At 34.3% G+C, this 21448-nt stretch overlaps 1 protein-coding gene across 2 annotated transcripts; it reads left to right on the top strand.

Moving 5' to 3' along the window:
- The first annotated feature begins 17597 nt into the window (after positions 1 to 17597).
- On the top strand, positions 17598 to 21448 carry LOC104895753 (plant intracellular Ras-group-related LRR protein 4). Of its 2 annotated transcripts, none has more exons than XM_010682336.4 (4): positions 17598 to 18660; positions 18927 to 19840; positions 19965 to 20159; positions 20878 to 21448. In XM_010682336.4, the coding sequence occupies exons 1-3, from the start codon at positions 17988 to 17990 to the stop codon at positions 20109 to 20111; spliced, it is 1734 nt and encodes a 577-aa protein (XP_010680638.2). In that variant the 5' UTR covers positions 17598 to 17987; the 3' UTR covers positions 20112 to 20159; positions 20878 to 21448. The 2 variants fall into 2 exon arrangements, with proteins under 2 accessions (XP_010680638.2, XP_010680639.2); XM_010682337.4 differs by having other exon boundaries at positions 17599 to 18660; positions 21037 to 21448.

The following is a 21448-nucleotide window of genomic DNA, read 5'->3' as shown; positions in this document are numbered from 1 at the left end:
TGTACATACCTTGTATATACTAGCCTGTAGGCCACATAGCACGTAATAATGTACGTACCTTGTATATACATTGACACGCAAATCAATGCAACTTTTTTCTCTATGCCAGAGATCATATGTTTATTTTTTCACAAACAAGGTTGAGTTAATTAAAAAAACAAGGATTGAGTTAACAAAAAAATATCGGTTTCAAACACACAAGCAGAGGGTTGATTTAACAATAACTAAGGTTTCAATACATGAACATTGGTTCTTAATTTTACTTTTTGGGGAAAAGTTGTCAGCGTCACTTTTTGACTTAATATTATTTTAATGCTTCCCATAATTTTTTCTTAATATAAATCTGTTTTTTTTTTAACAAAGGTGTCACACCAATCTTTTTTTAATAATATATGGCTAAGTGGGTAGTGATAACCGCTCATGATGAGCTTTCTATCACTACTCACTACTCACTACTCACTACTCACTACTCACTACTCACTAGGCTTCCGAGAAACTATTGGCGCATACCCGATATGGGCCAACCATGTCAATACCGGGGTATGTTAGTAATTTTGCCAGAAAAAGACAAAAAAAGTTGACTTAATGGCAATTTGACAACTCTGATCATGTAGGAGAGAAATCAGATCAACTACAATGTAAATCAGATCATGAATGTATGTAAGTAAAAATCAAAAAAAAAAAAGTTGTATTTATTTACAACTTTGCCACGGAATTTACAAATACCGGGTATTCGCTTATTAGCGCTCCTAAGCCCCCCCCACCCCACAAAGACATGTGGAGAAGTAACAGAGTTGATATTGGCCCCCCTTAAAATGGTTCATTTTCCTTCGAGATCTCCTAATCATCACCACCAGATTCTTTGTCAGAGGAATCATCATCAGACTCAAAAAGAATAGGAGTATTACCTTTTCCTTTGGATTTTAATGGATCATGATTCGTACAGAAATCGAGTTCAACGGCAAAGACCTTTAATGGTTTATCCTCAACATTGTAAGAGGTTTATTTTAAAAAAGCAATCCGTGATCACCAAGAATCTAGCATAATCCATCCTTAAGTATCCATTGACTATATTCTCCTATAAATACATCCAATATTAAAGAAAAATTTGTAACTCCATACTGTGAGAGGCACACTATAAATGGTAATCCAAGTCTCTCTCCAAATCACTACACTAAAACTATTCACATTCCTTAATTCTTAGAACCACTTTTGAAGCCACTTGCAAAGTTGTAATTAATCATTGCTTCTTTTTCTTCTATAGAATCAAATGAGATTAGACGTAGCATGCCACCTAGAAGTTTAATCTTTAAGCAATTAACTCCTGCTTATCATGAATTATCATTGCCAAATATGTTAAGGAGTTCTTCAACCTCTGAAATTTTCTTGCATTTTATTGATAGTATCTAATCTCCCAACACAATTTGTTCTCTCACCTTTTCAGTGGCTTCTCCAAGTACTCCCAAACTCATGATTCCTGTGTTTACTCAATTCACGAACTAGGTTGTTGGGCAGCTGTTCAAGGATTTGGTTGGAATGCGGCTAAGGTCTAAATTTAGTCTTAATGTTTGAACATTGTGTAATGAGTATAAGACATATTGCATATTATTACTCCAATATTGCTAAATTCTAAATATTCATCTAATCTTTATTAAGAAAATTGTTTCTTAAGCAAATAATCTTTGTGAAGACTTAAAAAGAACATTAATGTTGCGTCATAGTATCAAAAATCAAAATCAATCAGTTAAGTGGCTAGAAAAACATCTAATTCATTATAATATGAATCCAGCCTTAATTTTTTTCTGTTGCATTATAAGTAGAGGTGAAAATTATTCAGATAAAATCCAAAATCCAATCCAAATTCGTAATTCGGATCGGATTCAAATTGGATTCCCGGATAGTAATATGTCTTGTATTATGTATCTAAATTAAGCTTAAGTACTTAACTAATTTTTTATTATAAAAAAACCTACTCCATAGCCTAATACACATAACACTTCAATCCTTCATCTCAAACACTAACCGCACTTAATTCCTCATTTCCTAATAGGCTATTATTGTGCTTAATTTATTTCATCAAAAAACTAAAATTTAAAAAAAAAAATCAAATTTTCAGATCACATCCAATCTAGAGTACGAAATTTCGAATTGAATTGGATCGAATTAAAACCCTAATTGATTTGAATTCGAATTGAAAAATTGAAATACAAATTTTGTTCAGATTGAATTGAATTAAGCCCTAATTCAAACCGCACACCAAACTTTCACTCCTAATTATAAGTTTCAATTTGTTGAAACCAATGTTAAATTTTGTGTCAATTGGAGAAATTAATAGACAGAAATTTTTGTATCAATTGTACATTTTGATTATCTTCATATGAGATCTTAAACGGAGAAATTAATAAAAACGAATTGTCCAAAGTCCATTCCTTTTCCATGATTCAATCTCATCCCCATTTGTTCTTCTGATAAATAAATTACAAGAATTGACTCACTGTTAAAAGCATTTCAAATCAAAATTAATTCTACTAAAAAAAAGTGATTCAAATTGTTAAAAATGTAGGACCCAAATGGAGCAGATGTGAGCATTAAAACAGAACAACATCTGTAACGATGAGACCCTAAAAATTAGTTTACCAGACTCGTAACTGTATCAGCTACTACTTGATTTTAATCAAAACTCTGATACTTGACTTATGTCTGGATTTATATTTAGAACAATTATAATCATAATAATACTCATTTATCATTTGAAAAAATTACAAAAAAATAAATTATCCCAACCAAAAAGAGATTTTTTTTCTGCAAAAATCCGAAAATTTTGGGCAAAAAATGGTTGAGAAATTTCAATTTAGCTGGTCATTGGAGATGTAGAGAAGCTCTTTGATTTAAAAAATTCTCCACACTACATCACCAGCAGCAAAAATTGAATAAGACCCAGTTAAAAAAATTGAATCTTTTAACAAAAAGAATGATAATTAGAAATTTTAAGTAGATAAAATTAAGGATTGAAATGTATCAGATCGAGACAGAGGTGAGTTCAATGGTAGAGAAAAAACCCACCTAGTCAGATGATCGAAATTTTGATTTGGCTGGTCTCAGGAAGCATCATATCATTTTATAAAAATCTAGATACCGCTTTTCCAGCAATTTAATTAATTACATAAATTTGGGAACTTTTGAAAGAAAACAAAATTTGGGAAATTTAGAAAATTAGGGTTTAAGATGGAGGTTCAAGACGAAATCTATGACCAAATTGAGAAAAAATTGGGGAATTTACAGAATTAGGGTTTAAGGTGAATTGGGGATTCAATATCAAAGAAAAAGGTGAATTGGGGATTCATGCCGTTGAATGTGAGCACTTAGAAGATGTCGGTTAGGGTATATATATGTGAGGAGAGTGAGATTGGAAGAGGGGTTTAGGGTTTTTTTAGAGCTTTGAGTTGAGTTGTGGGCTTAGTGAAAAATATTAAGCCATCTTTCATTTAATTATGGGCCAATAAAGTGATCTTGGTTGGTTTTTCTACTAGCAAAACCCTCAGGCTTGAAGCGTAGGTATTTAATAGCATGTTCACTTATGGTTTTTTTGGGCATCAATTTGAGTCATGAACCTTACTCAAAAAAATATATAAAATTGCATTCATTAGTGATGGCCACTGGTGTGGGTTGGGCGGGCCGGACCGTGGGTCGTAGTGGGCTGGGCTGAGATTTCACGGCTCATGACCGGATCGTGAAATTCATGGGTTGGGTGGGCTGGTCTGCGGGATGAAAAATCTTGGCCCACACCGGTCTGTTACCAGTTTTCATGGTTCGTGGGTCTGGTGGGTTGGATCGGGCCGGCATGAGAATTTTTTTTTCTAAATTATTTAATCATTGAAATTATTCATTATTGTTATATAAAATCTTTAAAATGAATTAAAAATATATGCAAATATTAATATTAATAAATGATTTCATTATTTTAAAATTTGATTGAATCATAATATATGCAATTTAATTAGAATATATACTATTTGATTAAAATATACACAATTTCGTTCAATATGTACTTGGATTGGGTTGGTCTGGTTCATGGGTTGGGTTGGATCGGTTTCATGGTCCGGGCTGGGTGGTTTTAGTAGTGGGCTTTAGTGGGCTAGGCTCAAGAAATCTGGCCCACGGTCCACCCACCAATTTCACGGTTCAAGCTGGGCTGGACGGGGCTTTTTGGTGGCTCGGCCCACGAGGTGGGCTAGGCTAGATGGGCTGGATTGACCCTCACTGTTGGCCATCTCTAGCATTCATGGTTTTGTTAATGTTTGTATTTGAGTCATGATATGACTCAAACTGTGGTTGGTCATCATATGACTCAAACCATTGTTGGTCATCTTATTACCTAAGCCAACCATTTGTGTACATGTGGCAGTGCGCCATAAATGTTATTTTTTATAATTCAAGTTTTGTAATATGAATAACTTTCAAAATACAAATTTAAAAAAATAAATTTCACCAATCGTCCTATCTTTTTCAGATCTATAAGTAGACATCCATTTTGCTATATTTTAATACACTTTCGAAATTAATTATTTTCTCTCTACATTGTACGCACATGAATAATTATTTTTGAATGTTTTTATTATTGAAGAAGTTTTTAATCAAAAGTAATTACTACCAAATGAATTTATTTAGGATTGTTAATATATAAAATACTTTATTTATAATCATGTATGATATTATAAATATCAAAAGGTATGAATATATATTGATGTAGAAGCAGGACCGTCTTGAATATTTTGGGACCCCGGTTCTATTATGAAAATTGGGACCCCTAAGTTTATATAAATTTATAGAAAATAAAAATGTAAGGTTAGAAATCTAAAGATAGAAAGTTGAAAATTTAAATATAAATCATTGACAACTTTATTAAGGGTAAGAAACAAGGGTGATTTCTTCAATACGAAGTAAAATCTTCAAAATAATATATTTTGGGGCCTTTATAATTGTGGCGGTCCTGTGCTGTTGTGCTCCTTGCACACCCTCATCTACCCCTCTATGTAGAAGAGAGAAGATGGAGTATAGTAAGAAGTGGGATAGAGAAGGATAATGTTCTTTTTTTTTTAATCATGAGTGGGGGGGGCGCATTTGTTAAAATGGGTCATAATCTATGACAAAATTTTGTAAGACGAGAAAGAAAGTTGATGAGAGAAAGGGATGACATATTTTTTCGAGGCATGAATGGGCTTGCTCTAAAGATTTGACCTATGGTTTCCAAAAAAAAAGCATTTGTATTTGTAAACTATTTTTTTGGTGTCCGCGATGTTTTGGGTTGTTGGATGTACAATAATTTTGATTTTATGGTATTTCTCGTAAAGTAACATTGAAATTGTGGAAATATGATGATTGAATTTGTCTATCTTATATTTCCTCTATTCTAAATTAAGTTGAAATACTTTTCTCTTTTATATGAAAGTTTTTTTAAAAAGTATTTCACTTATTTCATAATAGAGAATTTATATTTTTTTTCTTCTTATATTTTGTTTTAAAAAGTGAAATATAAAATCGTATTAGTGGGTATGTTATTGATGTTCTTAAGAAAGGCTCTCAATTCAAGGTTGGTATAGAAGAGGAAAGAGAGATTATGGGCGAAGAGAGACAAAAGGGGGTTGAGGTATGTTTGAACAATGGTGGTCAAATATGGTAATTAGGTTAGATTGGATTAATTATGTAATATCCTCAAGTTTTAATATTATTTAGATAATAAATAATCTTAATTATTAAACTAAAAGTGAACCAATTTTAGTAAATAAAAATCACTAAGTTAATTTCTAAGTTATTTTGTTTAATAATTTGGGGATGATGAAGTTCATAAATTAAATTACTAACGTCTTGTAATCAACCTTGTAAGGAATCTGGGTGTAAGACTAAATGTTAATAACAAAATTCTGATGGCCCAATGCCCTATTTTATGAGCCCAAACAAGTAAAGCAGAACCAAATCAGATTTTTTTGAGCCATGAAAGCTCCAAAGAAAACAAGAAAGAAAATAGGAGGAAACCCCCCTAAGGAAACCATGGTCAACCGACCACCTCCCCCTACTCCCTCCTTATTCCCTACACTACCTCTCCTATGATGAACCACCATTCATCATCTACCACCTCCATGTTTGTCTTCAGAAATTTGCGTATAAATACCTAGAGGAACTAAGCTTAGAAGTCAGAAAATCAAACCATAAAAGAATCACAAAATTTCTTCTCCCCTCTCCTCCTCTTCTCGGCACCATCGAGCCACCACCACTGTGTGCACCACCTTTTGCGCACCATCCACTGACCGACGAAACTACTTCGGTCGCTCACCGGCGACCCACACCATACCCGCAACCCTTCGTTACTCTCTCTCTCCTCTTTTCTTCGCCCACTCCTTTGTTTCATTTGTTGCTCGCTGCCGGAGCCTGAATATCGACGCCGACGCGGGTCTGCTTCCGCCGCCGACCTCTGTCCCGTCGCCTGCACTGCTCGCGGGAACCACCGAGGCTTTTGCTCTGCCTTGTTCGTCCCTGCTCCAAGATCCGACGCAAATTTGTTTTTATGATTTGCATCGCACCTTATTTTATATTCAACGCAAATCACTCATTTGCGTCGGTTGGAGGGCAAGATCCGACGCAAATTTGTTTGTTTGCTTTTTTGCTATAATTAATTTCTATCGCATGCGGACCAGAACACGACGCAATTTCCCTATCTGCGTCAGTTATACTAGTACTAGTGGGTGGATGGATAAGAGTATGAATTAATAAACCATAGAGAACATATACTTAAATATATAGATCGTGGCAAATCTATCTTAGTTGCACAAATGCACCGATCTTGTGAGATTATAATGTATTAGTCCCCAACATGCCATCATCTATTTGCATAACTATATTGCATTACAATCTCCAGTTGGTCAATTTCTAACACTTGCGTCCTTATCTTTCACAATACATGGAGAATTCTAGCTCAAGTCTTTGTCCTCCTTGCTGGATTTTGATAAGATTTGACTAATTCACCAAATCGTTTATAGTGTTTAATTTATCAAATCTATTAATTTATGATGCTTTATTTATATTTGCTGATCCATGCCTACACTTCAATATTGTTTAAATATTGCATGGAGCATGCGTGCCTAGCTCGTATATGTATGTGTTATTTCAATAACCATTATTTCTTGGTTATGATTTAGTATCAAAATTAGGAGGTTAATGGTCAAAAATGTTTGACCATCTTCAGAATATGAGATATTGGAGAAACCAAGTTTCCAAACAATCCATGTACAATTTTTTTCCACAGAGAAATTCCATGATTTGAAACAAACGTCATCTACAATAGACACTCTTTAAATTGAACAATAAATTAAACAAAATCAATCAGCGTAGATATAAAAATTAATACTAAATATTTTTCGTATCTTCTCTTTTTTTTAAGGCTCCCACTAGAAACCCTTTGGTTAGAAGAAGGACCATACTGAACCAACACCTCTCGCAAGTCAATCCACCCATATACACAGTTTAATACTTGAGAGTACGGGGACAACTAAGGAAATTCCTACTCCCAAGCTAGAGGTGATCAACATGGCCCCAAGCCGATCTGAAAATGGACGGATTTTGGAGACGAATGTTTGGCCCACGATTGGGCCCAACTCGAATTTTGAGTAAAACCAGGGCGTAGTTGACTTGAATATGAAAAATTAGGCTAAATTTAGGCCAAGGCTGAAAATCATCCGAAAAACTTGCATGACCTCACGCGAATTAGCGGGAACACTAGTGGAAAAATGAAGAAGGGCTGCGCTAAAAAAGGCATGTAGGGCTGCGCTTTTTGACAGCAGCCCTTTCAGTAGCAGCCCTTCACTTTTTAAGTAGGGCTGCGCTAGAAAAGCGCGGCCCTTAAGCTAGAAGGGCTGCGCTAGTTAGGAAAAAGCGCAGCCCTTCTAGCCCAGAAGGGCTGCGCTAGTTAAGAAAAAGCGCATCCCTTTAGCCAGAAGGGCTGCGCTTTTTCCTAACTAGCGCAGCCCTTCCTACCAAAAAAAAAATTAAAAAAAAAAAATTTTTTTTTGTCATTTTTTTACTCATAATCTCACATTTTCTGAAATTAAACAAAAGAGAAGAGAAATGAAACGAAAATGAAAAAAAGGAACAAAAACTAATATACAAAGAGAAGTATACAATAAGGGGGCGTTTGGTTTGGGGTTTTTAGGAAAGGGTAAGGGAAACAAATAGGTTGATTCCCCTTACTTGTTGTTTGTTAGCACATTTTAATCATTCCCTTTACCCTTCCCTTTCCCCCAAACTCCTCTACTTCCATTACCCACACCCCCCCAAGGTTTCACTTACCCTTTCCCTCCTCTACTCCATGGTCACTTTGACCAATGATTGACCACCACCCCAACCACTAGAACAACCCAACCACTAAACCACCGCACCATCCACCAACCCACTACCTCCAGCCACCGACACCATCTCTCGTCGCCACCGTCACCACCAAAACCACGCCAACCGCCGACACCAGCCCCACGCCAACCACCCGAACACCACCCCAAACCCAAAAACCCACCCCGTTCTCGAAACACCACCACCGCACCGAAAACCCACCCCTATTCCCGAAAACCCCCACCACCTCACCCGAAAACCCACCCCCATTCCGAAAACACCACCACCGCACCCAAACACCCACCCCCATTCCCGAAAACCCACTGCTACTGCTACCCAAACCCAAAAACCCATACCCTCGAAAACCCACCCACTACCCTAAACCAAAATCAACAGCGAAAAAGGAAGGTGTGGGGCAACGACGCCGAATGAAGGAAGAAGGGGAAGGGGAAGCAACGCCAAAGAAAGAAGAAGGCGGTGAGGGAGGCGCCGCTGAAAGGAGAGGGCGGTGGTGGGGGAGCGGCGCCGAAAGAAGGGGCGGGGGTGGCAGCAAATAGATTTTTTTTGAAGTAAAAGTGTGGTGGTGGTGGTGGAGGAGGTGGAGAGGTGGTGATATAAGGGTTTTCCTTAGATATCTTAAACAAACAACATATTAAATCTAAGGGTTTGCCTTTTCATTCTCCTTATTTCCGTTTCTTAAACCCTTACCCTTTCCCCTCTATAAACCAAACGGCCCCTAAGTATACAAGAACATTAATCAAAATAAACAAAGAGAAGTATACAAGAATAACATTAATCAAAATAAACAAAGAGAAGTATACAAGAATAACATTCAAAACAAAGAGAAGTATACAAGAACATTAATCAAAACAAAGAGAAGTATACAAGCAAGAACATTAATCAAAACAAAGAAAGTATACAAGCAAGAACATTAATCAAAACAAAGAGAAGTATACAAGAACATTAATCAAAATATATAAACAAAGAGAAGTATACAAGAACATTATAGATCTGAAAAAATACAAGAACTACAACCTAATAATGTTTAAATACATAAAACAAAACCCAAATACATAATTTAAAGGAAAAACAAAATTTCGGAAAAACTTAAAATGGGTATTTGGAGGGTTAAACGAACTCGGATGGCTTAAAAAGCCTAAACGTCACGGCGCGTAGCGGTGAGTTTGACTCGTTGGCTCGTTCCGCTTCCGAAAAGGTATCACAATAGGCAATCGGACTCCGTCGCCATGTTTAGTGCAAATCATTTCAAGGTTTTTGTCGCAAATGTTTATGGGAGATTTTGAGAGAGAAGGGAGGATGAGAGAAGAAGAGAGGAGAGAGAAGAGAGGATTGAGAGAGAAGGAGGAAATGAATAATGAGGGACGTGAGAGAGGAGAGAGAATGAGGGATAATATATTTGACGAATCCCCGCTCAATATTTCAAAGCCCGCGATTCCGAAATTTTAAATTTTTTCAGGAAGGGCTGCGCTTTTTTAAATAAGCGCAGCCCTTCTGCTTAGTAGGGCTGCGCTTTTTTAAATAAGCGCAGCCCTTCACTAGTAGGGCTGCGCTTTTACGAAAAGCGCAGCCCTTCCTGCGCAGCCCTTTATGTTTTTTCCCCTAGTGGAACTTCAATCAAAGGCTTGGTCAAACCCGAAGATTTGGACTAAAACGAGCCTTTTTTTTTGCCAAAGCCCTGCCTTACCCATGATCACCTCTATCAGGAGTACAAATAGATAGTGGGTTTCAGACTTGTAAACTTAAAGTCATAAGACGAGCTACTCATTACCCTCTCCAACTAGCTCTGCAAGAAGAGAGAAAATGGAGAGCCACCTCTTACCAATGGGGATCTTAGGTGTGTCTTGGGTGTCTCTCCATGGAGACGCTTTGCAAGTGGCTCTTGGGGGAGATATCATCTGGGTTGAATGAGAGATGACTCTTCAATGTGTGGAGCCACATACTATTGCAAGTACTTACGTTTTTTTTTTCTTCTTGCAATCATTTATTGATCTTTTCCATAAAAATAAAAAAATGATTTTTTCACCATATACCTCTAACAATTGTTTTTTGCATCACATACCCTTCCGACTTTTGAGATTTACCATATATCCTCCATTTTTCAAAAAATATGCTCACTTGCCCTTAATGACTAATGGCGTTAAACTACGTTAGTCATTAACCCCTAAATCCCCCTTTAGTCATAATTAACTAACTTAAATCTAACCATAAACCCCTAATCTAATACCCTAACCCTAAACACCCCTCCCCCACCCTAACCCTAAGCAAACCCTAACTATCTCTCTCCCTAACCCACCCCTAGGCCATCATCGAACCTCATTCCCACCAGCCTACCCCTTTTCCCACCCTAGTGGGGTGCGAAAATCCAGTGTGGTTGGTGCGAAAATCAATGGGGTGGGGTGTGAGAATTGCAAAAATCGAAGGAGTGTGGGGTGCGAGGGTGGGGGTAGTCTGGTGGGGACAGGGTTGCGTTAGGGGGCTGGTGGGGCTGAGGTTGGGCTAGGTGGTTGATTGCCTGGGGGTTAGGGTGGGGGAGGGGTGTTTAACGCCATTAGTCATTAAGGGTAAGTGAACGCGTAACACCCCGACCCATCCGGAGTTGAGTCTATCGATCGTCACCAATGCGCATACAGGGTCAACAACTGTACTCAATAACCAACAATAGTTCTTCCACCGTATTTTGCCCTTACTCATACGCACCCCGAGAAACTTTCCAGGAGGTCACCCATCATTGGACTACTCCCATCCAAGCATGCTTAACTGTGGAGTAACTAAGGAAATGAGCTCCCTAAAAGAAAGATACATTTTGTTATAATGAGTAGCTTGCTAAATCCCTTTAAAGCAATCATGAGGGGCATTACATAATGTATTTTCTGAAAAATGAGGAGTATATGGTGAATTTCAAAAGTCAAAAAGGTGTATGGTGCAAAAAAAAATTGTCAAAAGTATATATTTAAAAAACTGAATAAAAAATATGGTAATAATTACTATTCCAAAAACTATAGTTTTCTTTATCTATAAAATGAGCCTAATATTGAATATGTTTCATACACAAAATCTACTATTTTTTTATTTATAAAATTAAATATTAGCATTAAAAATTAATTTTTGTGAAAAAAGATCCCACAATACATAAATTATGAAAAATATAATTTTTTTCGATAATTATATTTAATTTATATTAATAACATTATCCATATAACTTTAAAGGTAATGATACATACAACCCTTAGGGTTGTATATAAGCATTAAATACGTTTTCTAAAATGGCATTAAGTTGTCAATATATGTCACAATCACGCGTCAATCGATGTAATTAATGTTTGAATATTACTTAAAATTTCCTCTTTTAGGCACTTAAGTAAAGCCCTTAGGGTTGTATTTATCATTTTCCTAACTTTAATCATAATATAAAATGAGATTCATTTATTGATATGGGGACTACAAAATAAAGAAAAGTTAAATGGATAGCTCTTTAAAAAGTTTTATTATTGTTGGAGACTTGGAGTATAATTCTTGAGAGTAGCTTGGATATATAGAGAGAAATATATGAAAGAGAGTGGAGAGCTAATTAAAAAGACAATATACCATTATATATGCTGTTATTACTTTATTATGGACTACGAGTACAATTTGTCATTTTAGAACCACAAATCTGTTTGTTTAATTACATTCTCAAAATGAACGACTAGGTTTGTGTCTTTGTGAGGTTAAGGCTATGTTCAGTTCACCTTATTTTTGCTTATTTCAGATCTAATCAGATTAGATCAGAGCAGATCAGAAAAAATAAGATCAGATCAGTTCAGATTATGCTTATATTTAAAAATCACTATATCTTTCATTACATATTAGTAAAAATTATAATAATTGAATATTAATAAAGTACTCATTGAAACGAATCAAACAAGACCCCACATGACTATATTTTTTCTTATATATTGAGAAAAATCTAAAAGATAAGATCTTGTTATCAAATCAGTTCAGATCAGATCAGATCAGAAAAAATAAGTTCAAATCAAATCAGATCAGATAAGTTCAGATCAGAAAATTTCAAGTGAACTAAACCTAGCCTAAGAAAGCATAAATAGCGATTGCACGTTTACGGGGCATGGGACACGAGAGCTGAATAACAGTGGAAAACAGATGGATAACGGTTACACAGGTGTGGTGTTGCCAGCTCGAAAACATTGTTCTTTTTTTTGTTCCTCCTCCAACACCCTTATGAAATCATGTCTTCTCATTTTTCCTCATTTGCTTTCCGAGCTAACACGTGGCCTTCCACTATTCATGCGGTTGACAATTTGATAGAAGTATGAGATCTAACCTATTACTCCCTCCGTTTCATTTTAATTGTTACACTTTGATATTTTACACTATTTGCAAATTCTATTTTAACCATCATTTGTGATTTATACATGGATAAAAATATAATCATATGAGATATTGTTAGATTCATCATAACATGTATTTTATTAATATGTATTTTTTTATAATTTTTACAAATACAAAACTAAAGATATATATCCTCAAAGTTTTGCATTGACATGTGTGAAAAATGTAAGGTCTTGTTTGGTTGACAAAATAAATCATGGGAAGTGCAAATTCCTAAGTAGAATTACATGAAGTTGTTTGGTTGACAAAATCATGGGAATTTGCATTTCCTAGGAAGTTCTACTTCCTCCAAAATGGATGAAGTTACTTACCTAGGTCCCCCTAGGTAAGTAGAGCTTCCCATAGAAAGTTCTACTTCCCATTATCAACCAAACACAACTTTACACTTCCTAGGAATTTCAAATAAATGGGAAAAATAACTTCCTAGGAAGTATGACTTCCTATATACAACCAAACAAGGCCTAAGTGTGTAGATTAAAATGAAACGGAGGGAGTACAACATAATTTATTATGTAACATGCATAATATCATAACATATAAATTGTTACTTATTATATTATAAGTTATGGTGCAACCGTTACGCCCAATAATTTGTAATGATTTTACTTTATACTAATAAACCACTAAACTAGTCATTTAAGAAGTAATATATAATAAAGGAAAAATTGACAAGAATAATCTCAACTTTCACCAATGTTTTCAAAATAATTTCAACTTTGGATTATTTCAAAATAATCCCAACCTTTGAAGGGACCTTATGAGTTATGAGAATAAGCCAAGTAACTTTTTTCTTGCCAACACTAATCCATTTTAATTAGATTTGAGAAGGTATCCCTTAAAGTTTGGATTATTCTAATTGAAATAATCCAAAGTTGGATGAGATGAATAAGTTTTATGATAGATGAAATATAATAGAGCGAGGAGCGATGAAGTTTAATATGAAAAATAAGTTTGTGTACATAGCTAAATGTTGACCGAAAACTCAAAAAATGTCTCATTTATACTTTATAATGATGGATTGTCTTACTCAATTTATTTTATTGGAACTTAATTTAACTTATTGAATCTTATTTGAACTTATCTAAACTTATTAGACCTTATATTATGAAAATGATAAACCGATCATTTTTACTAAACCAAACTTAATAGACTTTAATAATCCTTATTAAACCTAATATAAACCTCCTTTTCTTAATAATGTAAATCGAACAAGCTCGATATTTAATTTCCACTTCTTTAATTAATTTTTACATATATATACGTCATATCGAATCAAAAATTTACACATATTAGTCTGATCTAACTAGATAATTAAACAATCACTTTTTAAAGATATGGACAAAAAAATATAAGAGGTATTTTTAAATTAGAAATTGGCCCTGTTTGGCACTAGCGTTTGAGGTAGCGGTTAGCGATTTGACAAGATTAAAACGCTATTTAAGAAAATTATGAGTGTTTGGTAAGGTGGTGGTTGTAGTAGCGGGTAGCAGTTGGAGTATATTATGAGTAGCGGTTGTGGAACGTTACTACAAGTAATGTTTCCGATTTAGCAGTTGTGGCCTAGCAAATGAACACTATATAATAATAGCATAAGGTAGAATTATTAACCAATGTTTTTTTTATTTTTTTTTTCCTTTTATTGTTTATTAATTGTTTAATTATTTTATGGCAATTCAATGTTTATTTTACAATAGCAGAGATGTAATTTAAATATTTATTTTAAAGATAAGATATTTTACAAGCATTTTAGTAAAATTGGTAATATAAATTTTTCGAAGGTTGAATATTTTGTTAGATTCAACATTTCTTTGAGCAGCTAAAAAGTCGTATACTCCTTTTTGTGTAACCTCTTTGTAAAATAAATATTGAATTTAACTATTGAACGAACATATGAAATTGTTGTAATTCATTTCATATTAGAATAAATATCATTTATTGTATTTTACAATTTCAACAGTTACTTTTGCCAAACACTTCTAATTAAACAACTACTTTAATCGCTGATCGTCAACAACTACTAGTAGACAGTTAGCAGCTACCCCCAACAGCTACAACTATTGCAACCGTTAACAGCTACTAAAACCGCTAGTTTTGCCAAACATGCCCATTATAATGACAAAAAATTTTTAAATAAGATTTGATATATCGCATAACTTTGAATCAATCAATTAATATTTTTTTTAAAAAAAGTTTTGATATATGAGTATATGAAGCAGTGTTAATGATTTGATATTGTACTTGTGAATAGTTTGTTGCGTTGTTCTTTGATGAGAGGAGGATAAATAGTTTGTATACGTGTACAAGGTGAGGTGGTATTGGAATTAGGGAAGAGATAATCCAGCTGTTTAGGAGAAGGATGAGGTGTGAGGGGTCCACGTCGGCTCAACTGTTTGGGTGGGTTTGGGTCCCCTTCTCTGCCCATAATCCTCGTGATTTTTTCACCCATTTTTTGGATCATGCATTTATTGCTCACCTCTTCCTCTTTACCATCTTTCCTTTTCTACCCTCCTCCACTATTTCACTTTTGTTTTTTTTCAACTGATTAGTCTATTTTAACTTTTCTTTTAATGGCCTTCTTCTTTTTGTTCTTCATTGTTATGAAAAATAGTATTTTGACTTGTGAGTTTTAAAATTGTAGAGTTGATAATACATGAATCTTTATTTTTAGTTTATAATATTGTATATATATATATATACTTGGTGAAAAACCCAATAATATATAAATTACTATAGAGTTCTCTCGTACATTTTGTATTAGAGCATATTTCAATACTATTGTGAAAGTGCAAAAGTGTTTGAAATTGATGTTGTTGAAAATTTAGTGAAGGATTTATAGATATTGGGTTAATCCGTCACAGCTGTACTAATTAGGTGTGTACTTTGTACTTAAGAATATATAGGATGTAAAAGAGGGTGAGTGTGTTTTTGTGAGGGTAACTCTAGTAAAGTTCTAGTCTTTGGCTATGTGAATAGAACTTTTGATTTTGATGCCTTTTTAACAAGATTTGGTAAAAAATGAATGCATTAATTAATGTCATATATTGAGATTGATTTACTATTTTTATGACTAATGAATTAATATAAGATGGTGAAGGTGAACCTTATATATATTAAACAATAATGATATGGATCCATAAGATATAATTGATACATCTGTTGTTATATAATAAAATTTTAAAAAGAATTTATATTAGTGATGAACCCTCTCATGATCGTATCATATAAAATGAGTGGATTTACGCTCTATATATATGTTATGAACTAGTGATAAAAATAGGACAAAATTCTTCAAGAGAAGGCGGTGAAACTACTTCGCTAGGAGCATGGTGCACCAGCATCGGGTTTTATAGGAGTATAGGACTATCATACATTGCATATTTACCATCAACTATTCGTGTGAGTTGACTAAAATAATAACCATATCGATACAAATTGCCTAATAAAGAAAAAAGCAAGTTAGCAAGCCAATAACATTGGAATGTCACATAAGCTACCAAGAAGGAAAAACAAAAAATGTTTTCATACTCTAAACTCTAGTAATTTTCACCTAAGATGAATTAAAAGTATTACAACGCTAACTACAAGCTAAGGCTCTCTTAATGTAAATGTTTCTTCTTTTTAGGATTCTAAATTTTCTAAACAACATATCTAAATCAAATAATTAAACTCTTTTCTTTTATGCTCATCTCATAAGGCTTGTTCATTAGACTTTTTAACAGAAAAATTAGACATTACTATTCACATGCAATAAATGTACCATTTGCTTTTTCACGTACGCTAATTTTTTTTAGGTTAATATATCTAATTGTATATAAGTAAAAATAATTAAAAAAATTGATATTTAAAGTTATCACATTGAGACATATCTAACAAGATTCCACTTGACATTGTTTTTTTATTTTCACATAATGGTAAAAGGAAGATTGTCAAAGTTTGATAGACAAACAGTGTCCAAATGAGAAATGTTACATGTATTGTGAAACGGAAGTAATATATTTATTCAAAGGCGTGTCATTTATCATATTTTATTACCTATAGGCTATAACGTTATAACTTATAACCATTAGTCATGTGTGCTAATAATGGTCTATGTACAAATGAGGATAATTTAAGACGTGGGTGTTTAATTACACACTGATTAGAGTTCACGTTAACAGCTTCTTGCATGCTCATGAAAGATTTAAGTTCGAAGTCCATTTAATAAAAGGGAGTATAAAATTAACAAAGAAAGAAAAAAAAAGTTGCTTAATTTTAGGGTTTGTTTATCCATCCATTAAAGCACTAATAAAGGCTCCTAAAACAGGGTTCGTGTCCAAAACCAGCGGCGGCTCTCAAATGCGGCAAAGGAACGTTCACGATTATAAGGGTATTTTCGTAAACTCACATCACTTATCCGTATAATTATACTACCACCAAAAACTACCAAAATCAGAGCTGTATAACCTGTAAACTTGTGATGAGATCATGAGTGAGAAATATCTCACTAAACATTTCATTTTTTATTTTTTTATTAAAAAAGATAATTGATCCGAAGATAAGTAGACAACTCCTACTCGACTATTAGCCTGCAACCTTCAGGACATATGAGTTTAAAGGTTGGATACAAAACTAAACAGACCAGGATGAAAATTCGAACTCTAAACAATACTCCGAAATTCGAAATGATACTTCACTAAACTATCACTTCTCAGCACTGAAAATTTCATCGTTACATGAAAATATTTGTAACATAAAAACCAAAAAAAATACTCAATCCCCATTTTTGAATTTTCTAAAATTTGCGAAAATTATAAATTAACTCAAACCCTTTAATGAAAAACTGCTCTATTTTGAAACTGTAGTTCAGTTTTTCTTTTATCACATTCTCTCTCCTCTTTCTTCTTATCTGGATTTTCATATAATCCACCTAGTTTCGATTCTTGAGCTGCAATAATTTCTTAATCTCCTTTTATAATCCCAATTTGTCTTCTTCTTTCTTCTCCTTCTTCAACTTGTTTGAATTTGTCTTCTTCTTTCTTCTCCTTCTTCAACTTGTTTGAATTCTTCAAAGAGTACAACCATCCTTCAATGGCAGAAATCATAATAGCTATTTATTACCCTTTTTAGAAACTTCAAATTAGTACTACTTACTTGTTTTTGTTGTACTTGGGTATTATTTATTTTTATTTTTTCGATCTGGGTATTTTAAAATTTATATAAAAATGGATAATTTTACGACGGCGGCAGCAAAGACGGTGGATGGGATGGTGGAGCAAATAATGCATATGCATAAAGCTTTACCAGCTCGTCCAGACATTGAAGAAGTTGAAGCAGCAAAAACTTTGATACAAAACATAGAAAGAGAAGATCAGTTAAAATTGGAAGCCATTTCTAAGCAAACTAAAGGTAAATTTGTACCAGAGGAGTTGTTTTTTATATACCAAGAGATGCAGAAAGCTTTATTTCATTTCCAAAGCAAAGAACAAAAGAGGGAAGCTATGAAATTACTTGATCTTGAGAATGCACACAATGTGTTCGACGAATTGATTCAGAGAGCTTCTCAGTGTGTTTTGCCTAATTCTGATTCTGGGGTATCTTCTTCTTCAGTTAATAAGAAAGATTTGAGTGTTGGAGGAGTATCTGGGGTTTCATCTGTGTTGAAATCTAGGGATTTGGAAACTACTTCTGTTGCTTCTACTAGTAGTTTTTATAATTTGGAGAAGAGAGAGAAAGAGGGTGGAAAAAAAAGTGAGCTTTTTACTAGGGATGATACTTATGTGAATAAATCTCAACCTATTAGTAGTTCTTCTGTTTTCCACGTTGATGGGTTTAAGACATCTGCTCCTGCTTCTCAATTGTTTGATTCTACTAATCTTAAGACATCTAATTATTCAGGTAATAATGATTGTTTCCTCTTTTTGTAGTTAATTATGGTTTTTTATTGTGTTTCTTTAGTGGAAACTGATAACTTTGAGGGGTTGGGTAACTGTTTTTATTCAATTTCATTGGTGGGATTTCATGGTAAAAGTGTTAGATTTTTTTTGAATGGAATGAAAATGAAATGGTAAGATGTTTGGGGATTTGGGAATTGGATTTTGACTTTTTGGGTTGTCTTGAATTGCGCATTTATGTCAAGTTATTGTTTTTATTTCTATTTGTAGGTCAAGATGGTGAGAAATTGAGTTTAATTAAGCTAGCTAGCTTGATTGAAGTGTCTGCTAAAAAGGGTACTAAGGAGCTCAATCTCCAAAACAAGTTGTTGGATCAAGTTGAATGGTTGCCTGATTCCATTGGGAAGCTATCAGGTTTAGTCACTCTTGATTTGTCTGAGAATAGAGTTGTGGCTTTACCTGTTACCATTGGAGGGCTTTCTTCGCTATCGAAATTGGATTTGCATTCGAATAGAATTGCTGAGCTCCCAGAAGCAATTGGGGATCTATTAAATCTTGTTTATCTAGATTTGAGGGGGAATTTCTTGGCGAAACTCCCTCCGAGTGTTGGTAAGCTGTTCCGTCTTGAGGAGCTTGATTTGAGTTCGAACAGGTTAACTTCACTCCCTGATACCATTGGATCGTTGGTTAGTCTAAAGAAACTGAATGCTGAGACTAATGATCTCGAGGAACTCCCTCATACTATTGGCCTATGCTCTTCTCTTGAGGAGATCACAGTGGCCTATAATCGGATTAGAGCCCTCCCTGAAGCTGTGGGAAAGATAGAGTCCTTGGAAGTTCTCTCTGTCCGGTACAACAACATTAGACAGTTGCCTACCACAATGTCATCCCTAAATAGGTTGAAGGAGCTAGATGTGAGCTTCAATGAGCTTGAGGCTGTGCCTGAGAGCTTGTGTTTTGCCACTTCCCTTGTGAAGTTGAATGTCAGTAACAACTTTGCTGATCTTCGCTATCTTCCCAGGTCAATTGGGAACCTTGAGATGCTTGAAGTTTTGGATATAAGTAACAACCAAATCCGCAATCTGCCTGAATCATTCAGGCTGCTAACACGATTAAGAGTGCTTCACACTGATCAAAATCCTCTTGAATTACCCCCCAGAAATATTGCTGAGAAAGGGGCACAGGTGTGTGCAAATTTCTTCTTTCTTTCTTTCTTTTCTTATTTGTGCTTGAAAGGTTTTTATTAGGTTTTTATTACGTAATAAGTGTAATCGATACTTAATCACCCTTGCTTGTTATGTTCATCAGGCTGTTGTTCAATACATGGCTGATCTTTTTGCCAATAAGGATGTCAAGGTACAACCCACTAAGCAGAAGAAGTCTTGGGCACAAATATGCTTCTTTTCACGATCTAACAAGAGGAAGCGCGGTGGTGTAGATTATGTTAAGACGTGATTCATCTACACTGGAAAAAGAAAAAAAGCAAGCTCATCTTTCGGCTAGGTAATGTGGAGTTTGTGTAAAATTTAGTGCTTGATTCACTTTCTTGAATTATACCCATTATTTTGGTGTTCAATCTATATGAGTAAATCACCATAATCCACAGGAAGCTGCTAATGAGATAAGATGACAAAACTACCTAGTGGATTAAAATGTAAAGAGTAAAAATGTTATTATGATGGGAAGTTAGTGAACAATAATCCCAATTATTACTTGTGTATGGTAATGAATTAATGATCCCAACTCAAACTTCTAATGTGACCTATCTACCCGTAACTCATGTTGGTTTCAAACCATTGATGTTTCGGTGAGTCTCCTTATAGTTCTTGACTGAAACCATAGTTTTCAGGAGATCTTAGAAACCACTTATTTGGAGAATTAGATTAACATGGTTTCAACTCATGTACTTAGAGATTATTTGATGCAATTTGTCGAGTTGAGATTAGTTGCCTTGCATAATAGTTTTTGGAATTATTTCCCGCAAATTGTTTCTTTCATTAACTACAAGTTATTTCGGCCCTATTCTTTTCAACTTATCTGAACTTAGTAAACCCTATTTGAGCTTATGTGAACTTATTTTGGATGTAAAATCGGATTCTGTGGTGCATATCTGAAAAGATATAGAAACAATATTTCATTAACTACAAGTTATTTCGGACCTATTCTTTTCAACTTATATGAACTTAGTAAACCTTATTTGAACTTATGTGAACTTATTTAGGGTGTGAAATCGGATTCTGTGGCGCATATCTGAAAAGATATCGAAACAATACGACAGTTGGGAAGTTTGAAGCTTGAAAGGATGATGATGAGGTTTATAGTTAATTGATAATGATGTATTGAAGCAAAGCTCATGTGGTTTTTGCTTGATCATGGACAGGGAAGCTGAGCTGTTGTTGAGTCACATGGAAGTTAGGGTGTTGTTTGTGCCTTGTGGGGGTTCTTTGTTTATTTTACAACAACAATCTCACAATTAATTTCACAGCCTTGAGAAAGCTGTTGTAAACGTGCCTTTGTCTCTTCATTGTAGATCTTTTCTCTTCTTTTTTTAACTTCATTTTTTTCTTCTTTTTTTTATTTATATTATTATTTTCTTCATGTCATAATTCAATTGTATCTCTGGAGATATACAAGATTGTAAAGTTCTTTTTCTTTTATTCTGCGAATCAAGAATATATGTATTTTAATTAAATTTTAAGAAGAAAGAAAAGAAAAAGAGATGTAGTTGTAATTAGAATTTTCGTGTTTATCATTATTGAAATGAAAGTGTATCCTCTGTTCACGTTTCTTCA

The sequence above is a fragment of the Beta vulgaris genome, chromosome 6, assembly GCF_026745355.1.
Source record: "Beta vulgaris subsp. vulgaris cultivar EL10 chromosome 6, EL10.2, whole genome shotgun sequence".
Taxonomy (NCBI): Eukaryota; Viridiplantae; Streptophyta; class Magnoliopsida; order Caryophyllales; family Amaranthaceae; genus Beta; species Beta vulgaris.
This window is presented reverse-complemented; position numbering and strand designations above follow the sequence as displayed.

What these genes read in the sequence shown, in the direction of transcription:
- LOC104895753 (XM_010682336.4), top strand. Translation starts at nt 17,988, where the DNA reads ATGGATAATTTTACGACGGCGGCAGCAAAGACGGTGGATGGGATGGTG. An exon ending in TAAGACATCTAATTATTCAG is followed by an intron (nt 18,661 to 18,926) that starts GTAATAATGATT and finishes TTCTATTTGTAG; the next exon opens with GTCAAGATGGTGAGAAATTG. An exon ending in TTGCTGAGAAAGGGGCACAG is followed by an intron (nt 19,841 to 19,964) that starts GTGTGTGCAAAT and finishes TATGTTCATCAG; the next exon opens with GCTGTTGTTCAATACATGGC.